This window comes from Oncorhynchus masou, chromosome 31 (assembly GCF_036934945.1).
Source record: "Oncorhynchus masou masou isolate Uvic2021 chromosome 31, UVic_Omas_1.1, whole genome shotgun sequence".
Classification (NCBI taxonomy): domain Eukaryota; kingdom Metazoa; phylum Chordata; class Actinopteri; order Salmoniformes; family Salmonidae; genus Oncorhynchus; species Oncorhynchus masou.
Genome location: NC_088242.1, coordinates 86,322,057 through 86,342,786, shown reverse-complemented (window position 1 = coordinate 86,342,786; position 20,730 = coordinate 86,322,057). Strand labels below are relative to the sequence as shown.

Below are 20,730 nucleotides of genomic sequence, written 5' to 3'. Positions count from 1 at the left end.
TAACATTTAAAGATGAGCTGTGTACAGCTGCAGCGATCGGTAAGCTGCTTAGATAGCTGACACTTTAAGTTAGTGAGGGAGATATAAGTCTCCAACTTCAGCGATTTTTGCAATTCGTCCAGTCATTGGCAACAGAGAACTGGAAGGAAAGGCGGCCAAAGGAGGTGTTGGCTTTGGGGATGACCTGTGGGATATACCTGCTGGAGTGCGTGCTACGGATGGGTGTTGCTATGGTGACCAGTGAGCTGAGATAAGCTGGAGATTTACCTAGCAAAGGCTTATAGCTAACCTGGAGCCAGTGGGTTTGGCGACGAATATGTAGCGAGGGCCAGCAGGCGAGGGCCAGCAGACGAGAGCATACAGGTCGCAGTGGTGGGTGGTATATGGTGCTTTGGTGACAAAACGGATAGCACTGTGATAGAAAACTGGATGCAGTCTGAGTCGATTGTTGGAGGCTATTTTGTAAATGACATCGCCAAAGTCGAGGATTGGTAGGATAGTCAGTTGTACGAGGGTATGTTTACTGGAGGCCTGTGCTAAACAATCATTATAAATCACTAACATGTAAGCTAACATTGACTGAAACCAACTAGCCTGGAGCTAGCCGCTGAGCCAAGCTAAAGTTTGTTAGCATCAAGCTGGCTAACTGTTAAATGCTATTGTCGTACGAAAATTATCACTTCAACACATTTTATTGTGACATCACGTCTTTAAATATATTAACTGAACTAAACTGAACCTTTGTTTATAGACAATAAAACAAAGAGGAACTAAAACTCTGTACAAGAGGTATAAAAAGTTCTGACACTATCTTAATCCCTTCTCTTACATGTAAACCATTAGCAAACTAGCCAACCTCCATTACTTACAATGGGGGAAATACCAACCAGTTTGTCACTCCGTTAAAACTCAAATCAATTGCCTTCAAACATCAACTCATGGACTATGTAGTTAACCATGTTACCTCAATATTTTGAGAGTCATATTGCACATTTGCACATTACATACCTAAATTAACAGGGTAAAATGATGACACAGAGAAACATTAGTAGTGTAGGAATTCTCCTAGATTGAAGAAGAAACCTCCAAGACCTGATGATATCACTTACTCTCTCCATTGACGTCACAGCTCCACCTAGCCGCAACAATCATATACATTACTTTAAATGTAAATACCTAGGAGGCCTAGAAAAGGATACAAGGGACGGCCCCGTAAAATAACCAACAAAATAAAACATCAAAATTATGACCATACATATTTGTGTGTCACAAATACATTGGCATTAACCAGCATATCCCAAACTCGGTTCTCAAACCCGACGGGGTGCATGTTTAGTTTTTTTGCCGTACACAACAGATTCAATTGAGCAAAGCTTGATGAATAGTTGATGACTTGAATCAGCTGTGTAGTACTCGGGCAAATAACTAAATGTGCACCCCTTGGGGCCCTGAGGACAGAGTTTGGGAAACCCTTGCATAAACGCTCCAGGCTACAATGGGAAGTATTTGGATTTGGCACGGCTCTTGAAGCTACAAACACCAAACCAACGTTGACGTGCAGACTGACTCAATGCATATTTCATTTCAAAAGATTGTTGATACTATCTGTTCATCTTGAACTATAATCGTTTAAAATGCGCTGTTTTTGTTTGAAGATAGAGAAAAGGCATACAATGATAATTTGCTCAACGGAACTGAAGGAAATGTGTTACATATAGATTTGTTTCATTTATCTGAAGTTACCTCACCTTCAGTCAGAGGTATTGCAGCCTCGGGTACAGTTCACATCTAGCCTGGGCCCAGATCTGTTTTAGGCTGTATGGTTGACAATGACCACAGAAGTTGGGTGAGACCGCACAAACAGATCTGAGACCAGGCTAGTTCACATCAGGCTCATCACATGATTATTAATTTACCTAATTACCTATTCACTGAAATACTACTCCCCATGTTCTGTGTGTGGTTGTGAAAAGGGCATACTCTGAGAAAAGGGCTTCGTTGGAATGTGACAAAGTCTTTGGAAATAACTTAATTAAATTCTACCAAGGCCTCCCACAACATAATCACTCAAATTAAATTAAAATACATTTTAGTGGTTATAGATAGACCACAAAGTGCAGCTGTTAGTAGGTTTTAAGCATATGGATAAATTCTGTATCTATCTCTATGGTTACACAGTAGTTTCTGGTGTTGTGTTTGTACAAGCCAGTGGAGCACATAACAGGATGTGGTCTAAGGCTGAAAGCGGATCTGATCTCTCTTTTAACCTTCCTGTGTTCAACCACTTACTTCCTGCCTCTGGAGTCTGCATTGTCTGTCAGCTGAGTGGTTTTGCATTGGTTTAACTCTTACCACACATGAACTGTAAAATAAAGAATTGGATTTGTCAGTCTGTATAAAACAAAATGGGAACTTGTTGCTATAACCTGGTGATATAACTGATATGTTGTTTTTTTCTAGCTGCTTTTCTAAGAGTTGGTGTTTATTAGCAGAATCACTAGGTCCAGTTAGGTTCATCCACTCTATGGATTCATTAAACCCCTATGCATCTATATTTTACCTTTGAAGGTACGGTATGTTCATAGGTGGGTTGAGTGTTCCTTTACAGACTTCAATTCACCATGGTTGTACAGTACGATAGATTATTGGAGCATTTTTGTTTTTGCAGAGCATTTTAACTTGTAATGCAGCCAAACTTACATGTACTGTAGCTAACCTGCACACCAGCTGTCACATCTTGAAACTGTCTTACATGAAAGTACACGCCCCTCCAACTGCTAATTACTAATGGGATCTCTCTGAGATCCGACTTCTCTCACATGCTGAAATCTAGCGTCACATACAAGGGAAATTACCTCGACAGCTTTTCTGGCACCTAAATGCAACAAAACATCATTTATAAACACAATCTATTAATATGGTTTTTGAACACTTTTATTTGTTCACGGGCATGATAACTGTACTTTTAGTTTATGGTAGACACAGCTTGTTCACACATTTTCCAATTTTACCACTTGTTATGAACGCAACATGAGTTTCTACATCCTCCTCTCTTGTTAAATAAAAGTGCCACCACTGAAATACGCCTGTTACTTCCTGCCTCGTTGGGTGTTTGTCTGTCTTTTTCAAAACCATCATAGAGCATTTTCATTTAATGAAAGATATTGGTGAGTTGTATTTAATGTTTAAAATCTATTGATCATAATTCATAACATTTCCCTTGTTTAGCATTTTTTTGTGGTTCTGTTAGAATTGCTTTCCATCTTTCTGGCATTCTCTCATGTCCTCTTTCCACTATCTACATGTCCATCCTTCAGCCAGTGGTGTAACAATACTTGAAAGTACTAGTTAAGTAGTTCTTTTGGGTATCTGTATTTACTTAACTATTTATATTGTTGACAACCTTAACTTTTACTCCACTACATTCCTAAGCAAAATATGTACGTTTTACTCCCATATATTTTCCTTGACACCTAAAAGTAGTCAGGTGTTAGAATACGAATGCTCACTCAAGACAACAATATGGTATGATTAATGTACTGTATCAAAGTAACACGTTGCCATTCTTACTGGGTTTGTAAATTATGTCTGAGTTGGAGTGTGTCCCTGTCTGTTAAATGTTTTTTATATACATAATTCCGCCTAGTTTGCTTAAATTAAGGAATTTTATATATTTTACATTTTTATATGTTTCAGCATTTACTTTTTACTTTCAAGTATGTCAATTGAATACTTTGTCCACCACTTAAGTATATTTAAAAACAGATACTTTTAGACTTTTACTCAAGTAGTATTTTACTGGGTGACTCACTTTTACTTGAGTCATTTTCTATTAAGATACTTTTACTTCACATTCCTCCCAATCTCTGTCTCCACATGTCCTCCTCCTCACTGGTTTATAAGGACCTGTTTCCCAACCCAGAGTACCACTGCACCTCACCTGCCTGTCTACCAGCCCAGATCAGCCCACAGTACCACTGCTGTTCACCTGCTTGTCTACCAGCCCAGATCAGCCCACAGTACCACTGCTGTTCACCTGCCTGTCTACCAGCCCTGATCAGCCCACAGTACCACTGCTGTTCACCTGTTTGTCTACCAGCCCAGATCAGCCCACAGTACCACTGCTGTTCACCTGCCTGTCTACCAGCCCAGATCAGCCCACAGTACCACTGCTGTTCACCTGCCTGTCTACCAGCCCAGATCAGCCCACAGTACCACTGCTGTTCACCTGCTTGTCTACCAGCCCACAGTCCCACTGCCGTTCACTTGCCTGTCTATCTGTCCACGATGAAGCTCATCTTGACTCTCTCTCTCATCTGCACTCACTTCTGCTCAGGTAACACCACTGACCTCTCACAATTAGAGGCGTCTACCAAGATGAATGGTTTCTTAACTGCATCACTCCCAAATGCCTGTGTAAATATTCATCATAGCTAAATGGCCTTTACAGTACATTTTTTTTATGTTCTTGTTTTTCAGTTGAGATGCTGCAGTGTTTCAACTGCACTGATGCAGCATGTACAAACTCTTCTTTAGTTACCTGTCCAGCCTCAAACGAAAGATGTCTCACTGCAACCAGAACCATAAAAGGTGTGTTTAAAGTTTGTTGTCCACTACAAGCTAACGCTTCAAGACAAATTTAATTATGCTGTTAGCTTCCTCATGAAGGATGCTTTTGAACACTCCTGTAAGATTACAGTGTACAATATCTATTGGTAATTGACTCATTGCTCTATGATACTATTTCATCGGATTATATTCTAAATTGATCTATTCTTCTCTGGTTTTGGATCTGTTACTGGTGAAGGTCCCGATAATACCACCGTGGTACTCAAAATGTGTTCACCATCCTCCATCTGTGTAACTCCTCTTAACACTGAAGTCACAGTGTCAGGGAACTTGGGCATCATAAGGGCTGCCTCTAACCAGCTCTGCTGTAACACCAATGGATGCAACAATCAAACTCTGTCTGGTAAGAGACTTGTGTCCTTTACTTAAATTAAATTTGGTTTTCAACAATGTATTTGATGTCCTGATTTCAATTGTCATAGTTTGAAGAAATATATGATTTGAGTGTGTTTCTTACACATCTGGACAGCATCGATGCTCATCTTCAGAAAATGTCTGAAACCCTACCTCTTTAGAGTATCTTGACTAAATCCCATAGCAACCCCTCCCCCCCTCCAAGTGATCATGCTGTTTGTATGTGGCTGCTATGAAAGTGAACAGTGTTTGCGTATGATCAGGGATGTATTCATTCTGCCGATTCTGTTGAAAAAAAAATCTTAAACGGAAGCAAACTAAATTCAGATACCTGAATTTGTCCAATAGAATAATGACTAATGATTACACCCTAGATTAGCTAGATGCAGGCAAGGGTGTGCAAGGCAGTATTGAATGTGTCACTGTCTGTCACCTTGATTACTCAAATGTTTCTCTCGAAATGTGGACCTACGTTGTAAACTTTCATTTATTGTCTAGGTTGTAACAACCTCATGATGGATACAAGGAAAATGCAAGTGTCATATAGTAGCCTAAACCTATTGATGTTGCATTGAGCTAATAGAATAGAATATGAATGACCGTCATCCAAAATGCTATAATAGAAATAAGGCCACACTCATAAAAATATTATTGTCCTCCCTAATCTTAAACGGACCGACCACCACTGAATGGAACCCAGATCTATATGTGACCACTTGGTTACTGCGACACCGTTCTCCCAAGGACACACAAACCAGAGTGGCCACCGCAAAGCCCAAGAGCCTGACCCTCTCTGGAAGTTGCTGTAGCCCTGCTTGGGATATTTAGCCTACAATGACTATTGGTTGAGACACAGGTCCCAGTCTACCATGGTATGGGAGATTGAAAATGGGAATTAGGCCAAGTTGGAGGTAATAATGCATTTTGATGATATTTTATTAAGATGCCTAAATACACCACGCTAAAAGATTGATTGTATGGATGTTTTAAAATGAATTTCCTGCTATTCTTCTTAGTAATTATTTATGTTCACAACTTGGTCAAATTATTTGATGACAAAATCTATGCAAATAAATTATATGAATTGACAGTTCACCTCTCAGTCTTATTTTATTCTGTAATAGGGTATATTGTAACCATGTGTCCAAGCTGATCAAATCAAAGTTTATTTATTTGTCCTTGTAGAACCTACGCCTTATAGACCTACTCATCACGTATTATTATTATTACAAATAGAAGATTACCACTTCTCACAATGATGCTTGTTCAGTAAAGTTAGATCAAAGCTGAATCACTGTCTCGCAAGATCATATATTGATTACTCTGAACAAAAATATATACGCAACATGTCAAGTGATGGTCCCACGTTTCATGATTTCTCTAAAATGTTGTGAACAAATTTGTTTACGTCCCTGTTAATGAGCATTTCTTCTTTACCAAGATAATCCATTAACCTGACAGGTGTGGCATATCAAGAAGCTGATTAAACAGCATGATCATTACACAGGTGCACCTTGTGCTGGGGACATTAAAAGGCCACTCTAAAATGTTTTGTCACACAACACAATGCCACAAATGTCTTCAGTTTTGAGGGAGCGTGCAATTGGCATGCTGACTGCAGGAATTTCTGCCACAGCTGTTGCCAAAGAATTGAATGTTCATTTCCCTAACGTTTTAGAGAATTTGTCAGTACGTCCAACCGGTCTCATAACCGCAGACCATGTGTAACCAAGCCAGCCCAGGACCTCCACATCCTGTTTCTTCACCTGTGGGATTGTCTGAGACCAGCCACCCAAACATCTGATGAAACTGTGTTTGTACAACTAAATAATTTCTGTACAAACTGTCAGAAACCGTCTCAGTAAAGCCTATCTGCATGCTCGTTGTCCTCTCCAGGGTCTTGACCTGACTGCAGTTTGGCGTCGTAAGCGACTTCAGTGGGCAAAGGCTCACCTTCGATGGCCACTGGCATGCTGGAGAAGTGTGCTGTTCACGGATGATTCCCGGTTTCAACTGTACTGAGCAGATGACTGACAGCGTGTATGGCATTGTGTGGCAAGCGGTTTGCTGATGTCAATGTTGTGGACAGAGTGCCCCATGGTGGCAGTGGAGTTATGGTATGGGCAGGCATAAGCTACGGACAACGAACACCATTGCATTTTATCGATGGCAATTTGAATGCACAGAGATACCGTGACGAGATCCATAGACCCACTGTAGTGACATTCATCCGCCACCATCACCTCATGTTTCAGCATGATAATGCACGGCCCAATGCAGCAAGGATCTGTACATGATTCCTGGAAACTAAAAATGTCCCAGTTCTTCCATGGCCTGCATACTCAACAAACATGTCACCCATTGAGCATGTTTGGGATACTCTGGATCGACGCGTACGACAGCATGTTCCAGTTCCTGCCAATATCCAGCAACTTCGCACAGCCATTGAATAGGAGTGGGACAACATTCCACTGGCAACAATCAGCAGCCTGATCAACTCTATGCGAATGAGATGAGGCAAATGCGCTGCATGCGCTGAATGGGGCAAATGGTGGTCACACCAGATACTGAGTGGTTTTCGAATCCAATCCCCTATTATTGACAAAGCAACAGTGGTAAATTTTGTATTGTTATTTTGGAGTGACTTTTTTTACAAATAATAATTGAATATGTTTCTAAACTCTTCTACATTAACTACCATGATTACAGATAATCCTGAATGAATCGTGAATAATGATGACTGAGGGTGAAATCAAATCAAATCAAATCAAATTTATTTATATAGCCCTTCGTACATCAGCTGATATCTCAAAGTGCTGTACAGAAACCCAGCCTAAAACCCCAAACAGCAAGCAATGCAGGTGTAGAAGCACGGTGGCTAGGAAAAACTCCCTAGAAAAGCCAAAACCTAGGAAGAAACCTAGAGAGGAACCAGGCTATGTGGGGTGGCCAGTCCTCTTCTGGCTGTGCCGGGTAGAGATTATAACAGAACATGGCCAAGATGTTCAAATGTTCATAAATGACCAGCATGGTCGAATAATAATAAGGCAGAACAGTTGAAACTGGAGCAGCAGCACGGCCAGGTGGACTGGGGACAGCAAGGAGTCATCATGTCAAGTAGTCCTGGGGCATGGTCCTAGGGCTCAGGTCAGTTGAAACTGGAGCAGCAGCACGGCCAGGTGGACTGGGGACAGCAAGGAGTCATCATGTCAGGTAGTCCTGGGGCATGGTCCTAGGGCTCAGGTCCTCCGAGAGAGAGAAGGAGAGAATTAGAGAACGCACACTTAGATTCACACAGGACACCGAATTGGACAGGAGAAGTACTCCAGATATAACAAACTGACCCCAGCCCCCCGACACATAAACTACTGCAGCATAAATACTGGAGGCTGAGACAGGAGGGGTCAGGAGACACTGTGGCCCCACCCGAGGACACCCCCGGACAGGGCCAAACAGGAAGGATATAACCCCACCCACTTTGCCAAAGCACAGCCCCCACACCACTGGAGGGATATCTTCAACCACCAACTTACCATCCTGAGACAAAGCTGAGTATAGCCCGCAAAGATCTCCGCCACGGCACAACCCAAGGGGGGTGCCAACCCAGACATGATGACCACATCAGTGAATCAACCCACTCAGGTGACGCACCCCCTCCAGGGACGGCATGAGAGAGCCCCAGCAAGCCAGTGACTCAGCCCCTGTAATAGGGTTAGAGGCAGAGAATCCCAGTGGAAAGAGGGGAACCGGCCAGGCAGAGACAGCAAGGGTGGTTCGTTGCTCCAGAGCCTTTCCGTTCACCTTCCCACTCCTGGGCCAGACTACACTCAATCATATGACCCACTGAAGAGATGAGTCTTCAGTGAAGACTTAAAGGTTGAGACCGAGTTTGCGTCTCTGACATGGGTAGGCAGACCGTTCCATAAAAATGGAGCTCTATAGGAGAAAGCCCTGCCTCCAGCTGTTTGCTTAGAAATTCTAGGGACAATTAGGAGGCCTGCGTCTTGTGACCGTAGCGTACGTGTAGGTATGTACGGCAGGACCAAATCAGAGAGATAGGTAGGAGCAAGCCCATGTAATGCTTTGTAGGTTAGCAGTAAAACCTTGAAATCAGCCCTTGCTTTGACAGGAAGCCAGTGTAGGGAGGCTAGCACTGGAGTAATATGATCAAATTTTTTGGTTCTAGTCAGGATTCTAGCAGCCGTATTTAGCACTAACTGAAGTTTATTTAGTGCTTTATCCGGGTAGCCGGAAAGTAGAGCATTGCAGTAGTCTAACCTAGAAGTGACAAAAGCATGGATTAATTTTTCTGCATCATTTTTGGACAGAAAGTTTCTGATTTTTGCAATGTTACGTAGATGGAAAAAAGCTGTCCTTGAAATGGTCTTGATATGTTCTTCAAAAGAGAGATCAGGGTCCAGAGTAACGCCAAGGTCCTTCACAGTTTTATTTGAGATGACTGTACAACCATTAAGATTAATTGTCAGATTCAACAGAAGATCTCTTTGTTTCTTGGGACCTAGAACAAGCATCTCTGTTTTATCCGAGTTTAAAAGTAGAAAGTTTGCTGCCATCCACTTCCTTATGTCTGAAACACATGCTTCTAGCGAGGGCAATTTTGGGGCTTCACCATGTTTCATTGAAATGTACAGCTGTGTATCATCCGCATAGCAATGAAAGTTAACATTATGTTTTCGAATAACATCTCCAAGAGGTAAAATATATAGTGAAAACAACAGCGGTCCTAAAACGGAACCTTGAGGAACACCGAAATTTACAGTTGATTTGTCAGAGGACAAACCATCCACAGAGACAAACTGATATCTTTTCGACAGATAAGATCTAAACCAGGCCAGAACTTGTCCGTGTAGACCAATTTGGGTTTCCAATCTCTCCAAAAGAATGTGGTGATCGATGGTATCAAAAGCAGCACTAAGGTCTAGGAGCACGAGGACAGATGCAGAGCCTCGGTCCGATGCCATTAAAATGTAATTTACCACCTTCACAAGTGCCGTCTCAGTGCTATGATGGGGTCTAAAACCAGACTGAAGCATTTCATATACATTGTTTGTCTTCAGGAAGGCAGTGAGTTGCTGAGCAACAGCCTTTTCTAAGATTTTTGAGAGGAATGGAAGATTCGATATAGGCCGATAGTTTTTTATATTTTCTGGGTCAAGGTTTGGCTTTTTCAAGAGAGGCTTTATTACTGCCACTTTTAGTGAGTTTGGTACACATCCGGTGGATAGAGAGCCGTTTATTATGTTCAACATAGGAGGGCCAAGCACAGGAAGCAGCTCTTTCAGTAGTTTAGTTGGAATAGGGTCCAGTAAGCAGCTTGAAGGTTTAGAGGCCATGATTATTTTCATCATTGTGTCAAGAGATATAGTACTAAAACACTTGAGCGTCTCTCTTGAAAAAAAAAGATCTCCCGAGTGGTGCAGCGGTATAAGGCACTGCATCTCAGTGCTAGCGGCATCACTACAGACCCTGGTTTGGTCCCTGGCTGTATCACAACCGGCCGTGATCGGAAGTCCCATAGGGCGGCGCACAATTGACCCAGCGTACGGGTTAGGGGATTGTCTGGCCGGAGTAGGCCGTCATTGTAAAATAAGAATTTGTTCTTAACTGACTTGCCTAGTGAAATAAAGGTCAAATAAAATAAAAGATCTTACCGCCAAGACATTCTAAACTCTCCATTACCAATAACAGGGGGGTATGATATTTCACCCTCTAACTTTCTCACTCAGCATTATTCATGGTTCATTCAGCATTAGCCGTAATCATGGTAGCATCGACATGAATGTATAAGTGTTCAGAAACATATTATATTCTTATTTACAATAAAGGTGACACCAAAATGACACAATACATTACAATAATCTGAAACACAAACAAAAAGAACTGCAAAGGCATTCAGTCACAAGCTTGATGTTGTCATTGTGTGATAGGAATATGGGACCAAATACTACACTTTTGACTACTTTATTTACAGTGGGGCAAGAAAGTATTTAGTCAGCCACCAATTGTGCAAGTTCTCCGACTTAAAAAGATGAGAGAGGCCTGTAATTTTCATCATAGGCACACTTCAACTATGTCAGACAAAATGAGAAGAAGAAAATCCAGAAAATCACATTGTAGGATTTTTAATGAATTTATTTGCAAATTATGGTGGAAAATAAGTATTTGGTCACCTACAAACAAGTAAGATTTCTGGCTCTCACAGACCTGTAACTTCTTCTTTAAGAGGCTCCTCTGTCCTCCACTCGTTACCTGTATTAATGGCACCTGTTTGAACTTGTTATCAGTATAAAAGACACCTGTCCACAACCTCAAACAGTCACACTCCAAACTCCACTATGGCCAAGACCAAAGAGCTGTCAAAGGACACCAGAAACAAAATTGTAGACCTGCACCAGGCTGGGAAGACTGAATATGCAATAGGTAAGCAGCTTGGTTTGAAGATATCAACTGTGGGAGCAATTATTAGGAAATGGAAGACATACAAGACTACTGATAATCTCCCTCGATCTGGGGCTCCACGCAAGATCTCACCCCGTGGGGTCAAAAGGATCACAAGAACGGTGAGCAAAAATCCCAGAACCACACGGGGGGACCTAGTGAATGACCTGCAGATAGCTGGGACCAAAGTAACAAAGCCTACCATCAGTAACACACTACGCCGCCAGGGACTCAAATCCTGCAGTGCCAGACGTGTCCCCCTGCTTAAGCCAGTACATGTCCAGGCCCGTCTGAAGTTTGCTAGAGAGCATTTGGATAATCCAGAAGAAGATTGGGAGAATGTCATATGGTCAGATGAAACCAAAATAGAACTTTTTGGTAAAAACTCAACTCATCGTGTTTGGAGGACAAAGAATGCTGAGTTGCATCCAAAGAACACCATACCTACTGTGAAGCATGGGGGTGGAAACATCGTGCTTTGGGGCTGTTTTTCTGCAAAGGGACCAGGACGACTGATCCGTGTAAAGGAAAGAATGAATGGGGCCATGTATCGTGAGATTTTGAGTGAAAACCTGCTTCCATCAGCAAGGGCATTGAAGATGAAACGTGGTTGGGTCTTTCAGCATGACAATGATCCCAAACACACCGCCCGGGTAACGAAGGAAATGCTTCGTAAGAAGCATTTCAAGGTCCTGAAGTGGCCTAGCCAGTCTCCAGATCCCCATAGAAAATCTTTGGAGGGAGTTGAAAGCCAGTGTTGCCCAGCAACAGCCCCAAAACATCACTGCTCTAGAGGAGATCTGCATGGAGGAATGGGCCAAAATACCAGCAACAGTGTGTGTGAACCTTGTGAAGACTTACAGAAAACGTTTGACCTCTGTCATTGCCAACAAAGGGTATATAACAAAGTATTGAGATAAACTTTTGTTATTGTCCAAATACATATTTTCCACCATAATTTGCAAATAAATTCATTAAAAATCTTACAATGTAATTTTCTGGATTTTTTTCTTCTCATTTTGTCTGTCATAGTTGAAGTGTACCTATGAGGAAAATTATAGGCCTCTCTCATCTTTTTAAGTGGGAGAACTTGCACAATTGGTGGCTGACTAAATACTTTTTTGCCCCACTGTATATTAATTTTTAGGGGTGTCAATTTCACCCCTACCTTTTTGAGAAAGAACGTATTACTTGTTAAACAAAATCTCTTTCGCTGAGCAGTTTTATTAGTATAAAATCACGTCTCTAGTTTTGTTGCATACAAAATATTAATTTAAATTATTTATTTTATTCAGTCATTATTACTTATCTGTATCAAGGGTGTCAATAATGTCAGACCCCACTGTACTGTGTCATTGGCTCAATTCCGCTATCAAAACCAGGACAATATGCTTCCTGAATGTGTTTCCATTGCATTATCAATGAAACTAGTTATTTTTAGATACTGGAGCTAGCTATGTCCACTGAATGTACTGTAGAATGCATATCCACTGATATCCATTTCCGTTCTCTTCCTACAGCCCCGAGTTCACTGGCTAATGGAAGACAATGTACCTCCTACAGCAGCTTCCAAGGCATTGTGCATAACAGCACTGTGGCCTGCCTGGGGGTTGAGGACCAGTGCTTGAGCTTCAGCGGCAATGGTGACTTGTTTTGTTGTTCATGATACAAAGACGCATCACATTTGTGCAACTATAGATCAGGTGTTCCCCCCAAAAAATGTAAAATGTTTGTTGAGATAGCCTATATCATTCAAATGTACACTGCTCAAAAAAATAAAGGGAACACTAAAATAACACATCCTAGATCTGAATGAATGAAATATTCTTATTAAATACTTTTTACATAGTTGAATGTGCTGACAACAAAATCACACAAAAATTATCAATGGAAATCAAATGTATCAACCCATGGAAGTCTGGATTTGGAGTCACACTCAAAATTAAAGTGGAAAACCACACTACAGGCTGATCCAACTTTGATATAATGTCCTTAAAACAAGTCAAAATGAGGCTCAGTAGTGTGTGTGGCCTCCACATGCCTGTATGACCTCCCTACAACGCCTGGGCATGCTCCTGATAAGGTGGCGGATGGTCTCCTGAGGGATCTCCTCCCAGACCTGGACTAAAGCTTCCACCAACTCCTGGACAGTCTGTGGTGCAACATAGCGTTGGTGGATGGAGCGAGACATGATGTCCCAGATGTGCTCAATTGGATTCAGGTCTGGGGAACGGATGGGCCAGTCCATAGCATCAATGCCTTCCTCTTGCAGGAACTGCTGACACACTCCAGCCACATGAGGTCTAGCATTGCCTTGCATTAGGGGGAACCCAGGGCCAACCACACCAGCATATGGTCTCACAATGGGTCTGAGGATCTCATCTCGGTACCTAATGGCAGTCGGGCTACCTCTGGCGAGCACATGGAGGGCTGTGCGGTCCCCCAAAGAATTGCCACCCCACACCATGACTGACCCACCGCCAAACCGGTCATGCTGGAGGAAGTTGCAGGCAGCAGAACGTTCTCCACGGTGTCTCCAGACTCTGTCACATCTGTCACATGCTCAGTGTGAACCTGCTTTCATCTGTGAAGAGCACAGGGCGCCAGTAGCGAATTTGCCAATCTTGGTGTTCTCTGGAAAATGCCAAACGTCCTGCACGGTGTTGGGCTGTAAGCACAACCCCCACCTGTGGACGTTGGGCCCTCATACCACCCTCATGGAGTCTGATTCTGACCGTTTGAGCAGACACATGCACATTTGTGGCCTGCTGGAGTTCATTTTGCAGGGCTCTGGCAGTGCTCCTCCTGCTCCTCCTTGCAGAAAGGGGCAGGTAGCGGTTCTGCTGCTGGGTTGTTGCCCTCCTACGGCCTCCTCCACGTCTCCTGATGTACTGGCCTGTCTCCTGGTGGCCTGTCTCCTGGTAGCGCCTCCATGCTCTGGAGACTACGCTGACAGACACAGCAAACCTTCTTGCCACATCTCGCATTGATGTGCCATCCTGGATGAGCTGCACTACCTGAGCCACTTGTGTGGGTTGTAGACTCCGTCTCATGCTACCACTAGCGTGAAAGCACCGCCAGCATTCAAAAGTGACCAAAACATGAGCCAGGAAGCATAGGAACTGAGAAGTGGTCTGTGGTCCCCACCTGCAGAACCACTCCTTTATTTGGGATGTCTTGCTAAATGCCTATAATTTCCACCTGTTGTCTATTCCATTTGCACAACAGCATGTGAAATTCATTGTCAATCAGTGTTGCTATCTAAGTGGACAGTTTGATTTCACAGAAGTGTGATTGACTTGGAGTTACATTGTGAATTTTAAGTGTTCCCTTTATTTTTTGAGCAGTGTATTTATAAAGCCCTTTTTACGTCAGCCGATGTCACAAAGTGCTATACAGAAATCCAGCCTAATACCCCGAATAGCAAGCAATGCAGATGTAGAAGCATGGTGGCTAGGAAAAACTCCCTAGAAAGGCAGGAACCTAGGAAGAAACCTAGAGAGGAACAAGGCTCTGAGGGGTGGCCAGTCCTTTTCTGGCTGTGCCGGGTGGAGATTATAACAGTACATGTGCCAAGATGTTCAAACATTCATAGATGACCAGCAGGGTCAAATAATAATAATCACAGTGGTTGTAGAGGGTGGAACAGGTCAGCACCTCAGGAGTAAATGTCAGTTGGCTTTTCATAGCCGATCATTCAGAGTTGGAGACAGCAGGTGCGGTAGAGAGAGACAGTCAAAAACAGCAGGTCCGGGACAAGGTAGCACATCCGGTGAACAGGTCAGGGTTCCATAGCCGCAGGCAGAACAGTTGAAACTGGTGCAGCAGCATGACCAGGTGGACTGTGGACAGCAAGGAGTCATCAGGCCAGGTCGTCCTGAGGCATGGTCCTCCGAGAGAAGAGAGAGAGAGAATTAGCGGTAGCATACTTAAATTCACACAGGACACCGGATAAGAAAATAGAAATACACCAGATTTAACAGACTGACCCTAGCCCCCCAACACAAACTATTGTAGCATAAATACTGGAGGTTGAGACAGGAGGCATCGGGAGACACTGTGGCCCCGTCCGACTATACCCCCGGACAGGGCCAACCAGGCAGGATATAACCCCACCCACTTTGCCAAATCACAGCCCCCACCCCACTAGAGGGATATCTTCAACCACCAACTTACCATCCTGAAATAAGGCCGAGTATACAGTAGCCCACAAAGATCTCCCCCACGGCACAAACCCGAGTGGAGCGCCAACCCGGACAGGAAGATCACGTCAGACTCAACCCTCTCAAGTGACGCACCCCTCCTTGGGATGGCATGGAAGAGCACCAGTAAGCAAGTGTAATAGGGTTAGAGGCAGAGAATCCCAGTGGAGAGAGGGGAACCGGCCAGGCAGAGACAGCAAGGGTGGTTTGACGCTCCAGTGCCTTTCCGTTCACATTCACACACCTGGACCAGACTACACTCAATCATAGGACCTACTGAAGAGAGGAGTCTTCAATAAAGACTTAAAGGTCGAGACAGAGTCTGCGTCTCTCACATGGATAGGGAGACCATACCATAGAAATTGAGCTCTATAGGAGAAAGCCCTGCCTCCAGCTCTTTGCTTAGAAATTGTAGGGACAATAAGGAGGCCTGCGTCTTGTGACTGTAGCATACATGTAGGTATGTACGGCAGGACCAAAACGGAAAGATAGATGGGAGCAAGCCCATGTAATGCTTTGTAGGCTAGCAATAGAACCTTGAAATCAGCCTTAGCCTTAACAGGAAGCCAGTGTAGAGAGGCTAGCGCTGAAGTAATATGATCACATTTTTTGGTTCTAGTCAAGATTCTAGCAGCCGTGTTTAGCACTAACTGAAGTTTATTTAGTGCTTTATCCAGGTAACCGGATAGTAGAGCTTTGCAGTAGTCTAATTTAGAAGTGGCATGGATTAATTTTTCTGAATCATCAGGGTACAGAGTAACGCCGAGGTCCTTTACAGTTTTATTTGAGATGACTGTACAACCATCAAGATTAATTGTCAGATCCAACATAAGATCTCTTTGTTTCTTGGGACCTAGAACTAGCATCTCTGTTTTGTCTGAGTTTAAAAGTAAAACATTTGCCACCATCCACTTCTTTATGTCTGAAACACAGGCTTCCAGGGAGGGCAATTTTGGGGCTTCACCATGTATCATTGAAATGTACCACTGTGTATCGTGCGCATAGCAGAGAAGGTTATGTTTCTGAATGACATCACCAAGAGGTAAAAAAAATATAGGGAAAACAATAGAGGTCCTAAAACGGAACCTTGAGGAACACCAACATTTTCAGCTGATTTGTCAGAGGACAAACCATCCACAGAGACAAACTGATAACTTTCTGACAGATAATATCTAAACCAGGCCAGAACTTGTCCGTGTAGACCAACTTGGGTTCCCAATTTCACCCAAAATAATGTGGCGATCGGTGATATCAAAAGCAGCACTAAGGTCTAGGAGCACGAGGACAGATGCAGAACTTTGGTCTGATGCCATTAAAAGGTAATTTACCACCTTCAGAGTGCAGTCTCAGTGCTATGATGGGGTCTAAAACCAGACTGAACCATTTCGTATACATTGTTAGTCTTCAGGAAGGCAGTGAGTTGCTGGGAAACAGCTTTTTCTACAATTATAGAGGAATGGGATATTTGATATAGGCCAATGGTTTTTTATATTTTCTGGGTCAAGGTTTGGCTTTTTCAAGAGAGGCTTTTACTGCTGCCACTTTTAGTGAGTTTGGTACACATCCGGTGGATAGGGAGCCATTTATTATGTTCAACATAGGAGGGCCAAGCACAGGAAGCAGCTCTTTCAGTAGTTTAGTCGGAATAGGGTCCAGTATGTAGCTTGAAGGTTTTGACTATTTTCATAAATGAGTCAAGAGAAATACGATTAAAAAAGCTTGAGTGTCTCCCTTGATCCTAGGTCCTGGCAGTGTTGTGGAGACTCAGGACAACTGTGCTTTGGAGAAATAACTAGATTTTAAGAGGAGTCCGTAATTTGCTTTCTAATGATCATGATCTTTTTGTCAAAGAAGTTCATGAATTTATCACCGCTGAAGTGAAAGCCATCCTCTCTTGGGGAATGCCGCTTTTTAGCTAGCTTTGTGACAGTATCAAAAATAATTGTAGGATTGTTCTTATTCTCCTCAAATAAATTGGAAAAATAGGATGATCGATCAGCAGTGAGGGCTCTTCAATTCTGCACGGTACTGTCTTTCCAAGCTAATCGGAAGACTTCCAGTTTGGTGTATTTCCATTCCAATTTTCTGGAAGCTTGCTTCAAGGCTCGGGTATTTTCTATATACCACGGAGCTAGTTTCTTATGATAAATGCTTTAGGGGTGCGACAGCATCTAGAGTATTACACAAGGTTAAATTAAGTTCCTCCGTTACAGTAGGTGGTTAATCGATTGTTGTACTCTTATGTCCTTGGGTAGGTGGAGGGAGTCTGGAAGGGCATCTAAGAATCTTTGAATTGTCCGAGAAGTTATAGCACGGCTTTTGATGACCCTTGGTTAGGGTCTAAGCAGATTATAAATTGTGATTGCAAACATAATAAAATGGTGGTCCGATTGTCCAGGATTTTGAGGAAAAACATTTAGATCCACAATATTTATTCCACGGGACAAAACTAGATCCAGAGTATGACTGTGGCAGTGAATAGGTCCGGAGACATGTTGGACAAAACCCACTGAGTCGACGATGGCTCCGAATGCCTTTAGGAGTGGGTCTGTGGACTTTTCCATGTGAATATTAAAGTCACCAAAGATGTGGATATTATCTGCCATGACTACAAGGTCCAATAGGAATTCAGCAAACTCAGTGAGGCCTGTAAACAATAGCTATAAAAAGTGATTGAATTGGCTGCATAGATTTCATGACTAGAAGCTCAAAAGATGAAAACGCAGTCATTTTTTTATTTTTTTTATTGAAATTTGGTATCGTAAATGTTAGCAACACCTCCACCTTTGCAGGATGCGTGGGGGATATGGTCACTAGTGTAACCAGGAGGAGAGGCCTCATTTATCACAATCAATTCATCAGGCTTAAGCCATGTTTCAGTCAGGCCAGTCACATTAAAAATATGATCAGTGATTAGTTCATTGACTATAACTTCCTTGGAAGTGAAGGATCTAACATTAAGGTGCCCTATTTTGAGATGTGAGAGATCACAATCTCTTTCTATAATGACAGGAATGGAGGAGGTCTTTATTCTAGTGAGATTGCTAAGGCGAACACCACCATGTTTAGTTTTGCCCAACCTAGATCGAGGCACAGTCACGGTCTCAATGGGGATAGCTGAGCTGACTAAACTGACTGTGCTAGTGGCAGACTACATTAATTTAGTTTAATCTGAGGGAATTACAAAAATGTTGTTTATGTTGTTTTGAAGCTCATTCATCTTTAATTTAGGCTTTTTAATTATAATATTATGAATAATAATACAAATTAAGTCTAGACCCGATTTCCCCAAATTGTATTATTATGTTTTATTATGAACCCTCAATTTATATTGTACATATTCTATTTGACAAAAAAGTGATTAGATCAATTGATAGGAACAGAGTCAAACATAACCAAAATCCAATTTCTTTGACTCCTCAACTTTAGAAGGTCGAAGCTCAGCTTCTGAATGTCATGGCGACAAACCAAAGATATTCCCATATGCATCAGAGTCGTGTCTTCACTCATAATTATTCATGATTCATTCATTTATTAACCATAATCATGGTAGCCTCCACATTAATGTAGAAGTGTTTAGAAACATATTCTATTATTACTTTTTTTTTAAGTTACTCCAAAATGACACGATACGTTATTTACCATTCATTTCTATTAGGCACAAAATCATTTGAAACACAATCAAAACAAACAGTAAATGCATCCAGTTTGTAGAGTAACAAGCTTGATGTAATCATTGTGTGCTAGGAATATGGGGCCAAATACTAAACTTTTGACAACTGTAATACACATATTTTCTAAAACAGTTCACCCGATATGGATGAAAATATCCTCAAATTAAAGCCGACAGTCTGCGCTGTAACCTCAGTCATTGTATAATTTCAAAGTACTGGAGTACAGAGCCAAAACAGCAAATGTGTCACTGTCCCAATACTTTTGGAGCTCATGGTATTATTGTTGATTCAAAACAATTAGATTTTAGTTGTTCTATGAGAGAAAGATGTTCGGAAAACTAAATATGTTGTTCTCTTTGACAGTACTTGGCTCAATCAATTATATGATGAACATCCAGGGCTGTACATCTACCAACGTGTGCAACTATATTGATCAACTGCTGCCCTCAAGTTACATCAACTTTGTGCAATTCACCTGTAACACAGCCCCTTTACCTGTAACTCTAACCAAAGCCCATAACACAGCCTGGTCCATCAAACTGAGCCTAGTCCCTCTGCTGCTGGGCCTCACTATCAGCAAACTCATCTGATATAAACAGAGATGAACATATCGGGACTCATCTGACAACATAATGCATTGATTACAAAACAACAGAATGTACAATGATTTTTACGTATTGTGAAATACGTACTATAATTGAAATTCTGTTGTTTATATGGAATTTGCCAGATGATGCCCTGTTACATTATATATGCTTGCTTGAGGAAATACTTTCTTATATATTACTCTGTATATTTGATAAAGTGTGATTGCTTCTAAGTTTAAAACAAATCATTTCTGTCAATGCCAATAAAGTTTCTATCACTTTACCAAAATGGAAATAAAGTGTTATCTTATTGTGAACGTAAACCAATCACACAATATGTTTTATTTTATTAGGAATTAATGCTTATTTTTTAACAGATAATAGCTAGCTAACACTCTTAAAACCAAATAATAACAGAGTGTATGGGAGAACCTAATCATACAGAATGCTACCGTCCAAACAGAAAATAAACTTAGACAGTCTTTTTTATTTGGCTTAGTGGATTCAGTTTCTCTCTACACTTCTTCTACAGAGGAGAGGAAAACCTGCCGGGGAACAGGATGTGTCTATAAAGGAGAGGAAGGTGTGGTCTGCCGTGAAGCGTTCCACTTGGATCATACCGAATGGCACCATGCCAGCAGTGGCAGCCGCTGCCTTAGTACCCGCCTTGCTTACCTCCACAAAGGCCTTATGTGTATGATTGATTGATTGGAGACAGGTGCAGGAATACGTAATAGGGTTTTTTAATACTCCACCCAAAAATACAACATGCCTTGAAAGACACAGAAACTAAGCCCAAATCAAACACCTATACTAAGACACATG

At 42.1% G+C, this 20,730-nt stretch overlaps 1 protein-coding gene across 2 annotated transcripts; it reads left to right on the top strand.

Annotated features, from left to right (window-relative positions):
• Positions 1-2,887: 2,887 nt before the first annotated feature.
• Positions 2,888-20,228, top strand: LOC135524666 (keratin-associated protein 9-1-like). 2 transcript variants are annotated; one of them, XM_064952399.1, is made up of 6 exons: positions 2,888-3,167; positions 3,923-4,336; positions 4,480-4,590; positions 4,808-4,972; positions 12,963-13,085; positions 19,682-20,228. In XM_064952399.1, exons 1-6 carry the CDS (start codon positions 3,155-3,157, stop codon positions 19,906-19,908), a joined length of 1,053 nt encoding a protein of 350 aa, XP_064808471.1. In that variant the 5' UTR covers positions 2,888-3,154; the 3' UTR covers positions 19,909-20,228. The 2 variants fall into 2 exon arrangements, with proteins under 2 accessions (XP_064808471.1, XP_064808472.1); XM_064952400.1 differs by having other exon boundaries at positions 3,051-3,167; positions 3,904-4,336.
• The last annotated feature ends 502 nt before the right edge of the window (positions 20,229-20,730 follow it).

What these genes read in the sequence shown, in the direction of transcription:
- LOC135524666 (XM_064952399.1), top strand. An exon ending in CTGCACTCACTTCTGCTCAG is followed by an intron (nt 4,337 to 4,479) that starts GTAACACCACTG and finishes CTTGTTTTTCAG; the next exon opens with TTGAGATGCTGCAGTGTTTC. An exon ending in CAACAATCAAACTCTGTCTG is followed by an intron (nt 4,973 to 12,962) that starts GTAAGAGACTTG and finishes CTCTTCCTACAG; the next exon opens with CCCCGAGTTCACTGGCTAAT.